General features: G+C 22.9%; 1 protein-coding gene across 1 annotated transcript; it reads right to left on the minus strand.

Moving 5' to 3' along the window:
• Nucleotides 1–1,423: 1,423 nt before the first annotated feature.
• LOC122851075 (odorant receptor 67c-like) lies at nucleotides 1,424–7,450 on the minus strand. The gene is made up of 5 exons (XM_044150125.1): nucleotides 7,137–7,450; nucleotides 6,970–7,066; nucleotides 6,783–6,899; nucleotides 6,565–6,687; nucleotides 1,424–1,480 (listed from the first exon to the last, which is right to left on the minus strand). Exons 1-5 carry the CDS (start codon nucleotides 7,448–7,450, stop codon nucleotides 1,424–1,426), a joined length of 708 nt encoding a protein of 235 aa, XP_044006060.1.
• Between the last annotated feature and the right edge of the window lie 257 nt (nucleotides 7,451–7,707).

Below are 7,707 nucleotides of genomic sequence, written 5' to 3' on the forward strand. Positions count from 1 at the left end.
AATGCTAAATAACAAACTACACCAATCACTGAAGCATATAATTGGACGATCCAATGAATGACAAATATTGTTTTTGTTTTGTGAACATTGTATGGAACATAAGAAACCCACACTAGATCTAGAGTTAATCTTGGATCAGGAGCATTTTTTTTATCAATTTCCATACTTGAATATTTCTTGTATAAAAAATTAATTAAGTAAAAAAAATTATATAATCCAAATAACAATGTAATAACTTAAATGAAAATTTATACCTGAGTTAATGTACCCAGCGTGCAAGCAGTCCATCCCATAACAAATGATGAAAGTGATATATTTCTTGATATATTTGCATATTTTTTGACGACATGATAATATCCTTCTACCACTGATTCGTTCCAATCATTTGAAATTTTATTAAACATCTTGATAAACACTGGTAATGAAGAAAATACTCAAGTAAATTTCAAACAATTTATCCAATTAAATATATAAATCTACTCTACCATTTCTATAATAAAAAATGACTGTAATTTTAAAAACTGAAATTATAAAAATTAAATTTGTTGATGTACTGTATACTGATCCGTCTAGATAATTTCTTGAATAACATAATGCTACACAACGAGGTATATAAACACATATTATTATCAAAGTAAGATTAATAATAATTCGACATAATGTAAATATTGATAAATTTCTATTCGGCCAAACACCAACAGTTTGTAAATTTAATTTAATCCATTTATATGAATCTCGAAAATCTATTTAACAAAACAAACATAATATGTCTATATTTATTTATTTATTATTTGAGATAACATTAAATTGAGTTGTCTGCTTCATTAAAATCTTTGTGTTGTATAAAAAAATTAAACAGGTGTATACCAATATTTTTATCCATTGATGTGATTGAGATGTGATGAAAAAATGAAAGCCAAAATAAGACTAAAGTAAGTTTTGTTTTGATGCTATATTATTTTTTTTTTATATAAAACTGTTGATTTTTTTTTTTCAGTCTCTCCTCTTATTATTTCCTTTTTTTGCATTGACTTATTAATAATAATTCTATTCATAAGGGAAAAAAAATTATGCAACGCTCGTTGATCATGCGATGTTCAATTTTTTTCCCTCGTCGATATCAATTATTTATAGCTTGAATTCTTTATCAAGTAGTTAGGTTCAGTGTATGATCAGACATCAGAGTGTTAACTTCGAGTACCAAATAAAATTTTATTATATTATTTTTTTTTAAACTTTCTATGGTGTTTACAATTGAGTTGGATAATTATGTGAGTATATTTTTGTTTTAATTTCAACGTCAATTGGCTTTACAAAGTGATGTTAAAAATAATAAAAAGAATAATAGCCATTAAATTTTCTTATCATTTATTTTTTATTTAAAAAATTTAATAGTACAAATATTTTAGATACACTATATCAATTATTTATCTTTTGCAGCAAGTAGGACCGATAAATAAGAAAATGAAGTTTTAAGTACCTAGAATATATCAAAATTCATATTAAAAAATTATTATTATTGTATGAAAGAATTTATAAAAATAATTTTTTTTAAGAACCATTATAAAAAGATGGAATGACAGACTTGAAAATTTAAACGTCGTTATTTCCAATGATTTCATTGAATTTTGAATTATAAACATAATTATATATTTTTCATTTTTTTTTAAATTATACCACTGTGCTTCGTAAGCTGCATATCCAACGTTTATACTCTAAAAACATAATAATCAATATTTTTCAAAGTTATCAACAATATTAAATTATCTAAACTAATAATAATAATAATAATAATCAAGTATACCGCTTGTTTAAGAATTTCTCCTGCATAACATAAAAAAAATAAATGAGTTAGGGAATATAAAGCATATGATATTGTTAATGCTTCTTGAATTAATGACATTTCACCTTTTACTGAACTCTGAAAAAAAAAATATTTACATATATTTATATTGATGAATAATATGAACACAAATAATTATCAAACTAATGATTATCTATTGATGACATACGCCAAGTAATAAATATCCTTGAACTGAAAAATTCAGACAGCTTGTTATTAATTGAATGAGTAGAATTTTATGAAGACATTTATCTAATATTGTCGCAAATCTGTACGTAAAAATATATGAATTTCATAATAGGCAATTTTATTTGTTGTTTTTTATGAAATTACATTATTGGTTTAATATATATTTACAAACCTTATTAACTCTTGATGTCTTTTAACAATGTATTTTAACTTTAATAACAAATTTTTTGAATTTTCGTTGTGATCATTATTATGACAATTGATATTTCGAAGTTTAACTTGCAAAATTGTTAATTGACCAACCAAATGTAGGATTAAAAATACACAAAAACAATCAAATGCTAAATAATAAACTACACCAGTTATTGATGCATACCATTGGACAATCCAATGTATGATAAATATTGTTTTTGTTGTATGAACATTGTATGGAACATATGAAAGCCATACAAGATCAAGTGTTAAATGTGGATCAGGATCATTTTTTTTATCAATTTCAATATTTGAATATTTCTTATATATAAAATAAAAATGAATTAAAAAAGCAATATACATGTATATTATTAAATAATCTAAAATTAAAGTTAACATGTATATAACAACTTTAAAACTAATTTATACCTGTGTAAATGTTCCTAATATGCAAGCAGTCCATCCCATTAAAAATGATGAAAATGATATATTTTTTGATACATTTGCATATTTTTTAACAACATTATAATATCCAGCTGCTACTGACTCATTCCAATCATTTGACATTTCGTTCAACATACTGCGAAATACTGTTGATGAATGATAGTTAAATAAATTTTTAAAAATTTAGCCAATATAAATCTTTAGGCATTATTTACTTTACCATTTCTGTTGAAAAAAATTACTGTTAATTTTAAAATTGAAATTATATAAATCGAATTTGATGCAGCATTGTATACAGCTCCATCTAAATAATTTCTTAAATAATATAAAGCTACACAACGCGGTAAATAAACACATATTATTATCAAAATAATCATAATTATAACTCGACATATTGTAAAAACTGATATATTTCCATTCGGCCAAACACCAACTGTTTCTAAATTCAATTTAATCCATTTATATGAATCTCGAAAATCTATCAAACAATAAAAAAATTTATATACATATTATAATTTGAGATGACCTATTAAAATCATCTTATTTAGTGTTACAATAAAATTTTTTGAATACAAAATATATATATACCTTTATTATTATTATCGTCCATTTATGCTATCAAAATAAAAGTTGAAACAAGACTAAATTGAATTTCTCTTATTGCGATATTTTTTTCTATCGATTGTTTCGAAACCTGTTATTATTTTTCCTTTTTTTATTTTTGTCATTGTATTTTTTTTTTCTTTTCTCATTAACTTATAAATAATGAATTTATTTATGCAAGGAAATGGATCATGCGATGTTTATCCCTTCCCGGACTCGATAGTCTATTATTCATGACTTGAATTTTTTATCAAGTAGTAAAGTTCAGTATATGATCAGACATCAGAGTGTCAACTTCGACGTATGAAATGAGGCTTTAGTATAATATTTATTTGTGAAACTAGGATTACTGTGATATTTACAATTAAATTGGAAATCATGTGAGTATATTTTTATTTAAAAAAACTCAATACCATTTACAAATATATATATGCTTTTACAATTTCAATATTAATTGGCTTTGTAATTTATTTATTACTTATTCTCTATTTGAAGAATTTAGTTGAAAGCAATTCAATGATAACTTTAGGTTCAAAAATATAATTTAAATTTACCAGTTTAATTACTTTGAAAACAATTCCAATTACTTAGTTATTTTTTGCAGCGAGTAACACAGATAGGTACGAAAATGAAGTTTTGATGACCTAAAATATATTAAAAGTGCATGTTAATAAAATTATTACTGTTATTATATTAATATTTATAATTTTTTTGAAAAACCATTAAGAATAGATGATATGATAAACTTGAAAATTTAAATGTTGTTATTTTCAATGATTTCATTGAGTTTTGAATTATAAACATAATTATATATTTTTCATTTTTCTTTAAATTATACCACTGTGCTTCGTAAGCTGCGTATCCAACGTTTATACTCTAAAAATACGAATAAAGAAATATTTTTCAAATTTATCAACAATATTAAATGATATAAATTAATAATGATAATAATCAAGTATACCGCTTGTTTCAGAATTTCTCCTGCATAGCATAAAAAAAATAAATGAGTTAAAGAATATAAAGCATATGATATTGTTAATGTCTCTTGAATCAATGACATTTCACCTCTAACTGCATTCTGTAATTAATTATTATATTTAGAAATTAATTAAATGAAATTCTTCATTCAGTTCAATAACATACACCAAGTAATAAATATCCTTGAACAGAAAAATTAAGGCAGCTTGATAATAATTGAATCAGTAGTATTTTATTGAGACATTTTTCTAATACTGTGGCAAACCTGTACATGAAAATTTAATAATATTTACTTTCATTTGTTTTTTTTTTTTTTTTAAATTAAATTATTAAATATTTTTTTTCAAACCTTATTAATTCTTGATGTCTTTTAACAATACATTTTAGATTTGTTAATAAATTTTTAGAATTTTTATTTTTATCATTAATATTATTAATATTACGTATTTTTTCTTGTAAAATTATAAGTTGACCGATTAAATGAAATATTAAAAATACACAAAAACTATCAAATACCAAATAAATAGTTACACCCATCACAGAAGCATACCATTGGACGATCCAATGTATGACAAATATTGTTCTGCTTGTATGAACATTGTATGGAACATAAGAAACCCACACAAGATCCATTGTTAATCGTGGATCAGGAGTATTTTTTTTATCAATTTCAATATTTGAATATTTCTAAATTTGTAAAAGAAATATAAATTAATAAATAGACTGATTTTCCGCATATGTAACAAGTTTGTACCTGAGCAATTGTACCAGCGGTACAAGCAAACCACACTATTAAAAATGATGAAAATGATATATTTCTTGATATATTTGCATATTTTTTAACAACATGATAATAACCTGCTGCTATTGATTGATTCCAATCATTTGAAATTTCATTAAACATCTTGATAAACACTGGTAGTAAATAATACTTAAATAAATTTTCTAAAAATTTGTCAATTAGAAATTAAATATAATTTACTTTACCATTTTTGTAATAAAAAATGACTGTTATTTTTAAAACTGAAATTATAAAAACTAAATTTGTTGATATATTATACACAGCTCCATCTAAATAATTTTTAAAATAATATAATCCTAAAAAACGAGGTATATAAACACATACTATTATCAAAATAGCATTAATTATAATTTGAAATTTTTTAATAATTGATGCATTTTTATTCGGCCAGCCACCAACAATGTCCAAATTTATTTTAATCCATTTATATGAATCTCGAAAATCTATCAAACAAAAAATTCATGTATATAAATTAAAATAACATTATTTTAAAAATATTTTGAATATATTTGCTATTTAATTTCTGACTTTCTATTGATTTAAAAAAAAAAATCAATCAGAAATTCTTCAACTTATCTGCATTTATTTTTTTTTTTTATAAATAATTTCTTTCAAGCATGCCCACCATTATTTTTATCCATGGATGTTATCAAAGTAAAAGATGAAACAAGACTAAAGTGAATTTTCCTTGTTGCAAATTTTTTCCCTACCTATTACTTCGAAAACTGTTAACTTTTTCTTTCTTTTCTCATTGTATTTTTTTCCCCCTTAGCTGTACATAAAACAAGACTGATATATTTTTTTTTCCTTTTTTTTCTTATCGATTATTACCTAATAAAGTTGTCAACTTTTTTTTTTTATATTTTTTTTCGCATGAATTTATGATTGACTGATCGGGCCACTTTATGCCTTTATTATTTATGGAGAAGTTTCAGTCTATAGTCACACACCAAAGTGAATACTTTTATTCGACTAGTTAAATTATTCATAATACCATGCCTTTTTTTTTTCTGATGATTATTAATAGTTTATTCACTTGCAAATTTATTTTTTTATTTTTTCTCATAACAAGTGTTGAAGCCGAAGACTCCTTTTGATCAAATTATTTTTTTTATAAATACAAAAAGAGTCAAAAAAATCTTTTAAAAATAACAAAAAAGATTTAACATGAGAAAAAGTTTTCACAATATGATTACAAGTGCAAGTGTTTTCTAATTCATCAAAGTTTTGCATGAATAAAATTTTCAACGTTTTTTTTTTATATTATTTTTATGTTTTATTACGTATTCAATTTATTTAAATGACTAGCCATATTAGTCAAATGTTTTTCTATATAATTTTCATATATTTTTATTTTGCAAAGCTATTAGTACTGATAAATAACTCAATGACGTTTTCATCACCTAAGTAAAAGAAAAAATATCATATTATTTACCTTGCTTAATTAATAAATTTATATTTTTACAAAATAATTAAATACATTGATAAAAAGATTGAAGGAAAATTTAAAAACTTTAAAGCCAGTTAGATGAAGTGGCTTTGAACTTCCATAACCAATGATTGTCAAACACTTTGCTTTTTTAAATGGTAAATTATACCATTTACACTGATAAAAACTGTATGATATTTCTAAACTCTGTTATATAAAAAATAATAATAATAATTTCCCAGCTCAAAGAGTAATTTAATTTTCATTGTAATAAAAAATAAAAATCTAAATTAATTACTTACTTCTGAAATTAACATTTCACATGTCCAACAATAAAGAAATAATTGTAAAATTGAGCCGATCATTAAAATTCCAGCCATTCCAATTTGTAAAATATTAACATGTCCCTGAACAGACATCTGGAAAAAAAAATATATTAAGCTATTAATTTAACAATTCAAAAATTAATAAATTAAAAAAATTTATTACCAAAATAGCTTGTGCTTGCAGAGAAAATGAAAGAGTACAACCAATAAGTTGCAACAATAAAACAAAATTAAATGTTTCTTCAAGAGTTTCAGTAAATCTAGATGTTTAATTATATAATATTAAATATCCTTCAAAAATAATGAAAGAATTAAAACAAGTAATCTCACTTGATAATTTGTTGATGTTTTTTAACAATTGTTCTGAGATTAGACCAATAATTTTGTGATTCATCACCAATTTCAAGATTTTTCAGCGATCTTTGAACAATTTTACACTGTCCACATAGTTGTATTATCAATAGCCATATTAACATATCAAAACAAGCATAAGACACAGCAGCACTTGCTGTTCCATACATTTGTAATGCCATGACAATTGTATATATAATATTATGATTACTATTTGCAAATGGAAAATATGATACCCAAAATAATTGAAGATTTAATCTTGGATCAGGATCAATTATCAACACTCTTTCCATATTGTACAACAACTATTTTTAAATTTTTCAATATATATAAAAATTAAATAATAAATTTACAAAATTTAAATTAAAACAAAACCTGAACAAGTCCACATATTGTACAAAAACTCCAATTTAAAATTATCGATGAAATTATTAAATTTCTACTTATGATATTTGCCTCACACATAATTTGAATGTCTTCATTTGTTTTTAAATTATTCCATTGACATGACATTGTTGTTAAAATATTTTCTAAAACTTGAATTATATTT

The sequence above is a fragment of the Aphidius gifuensis genome, linkage group LG3, assembly GCF_014905175.1.
Source record: "Aphidius gifuensis isolate YNYX2018 linkage group LG3, ASM1490517v1, whole genome shotgun sequence".
Taxonomy (NCBI): Eukaryota; Metazoa; Arthropoda; class Insecta; order Hymenoptera; family Braconidae; genus Aphidius; species Aphidius gifuensis.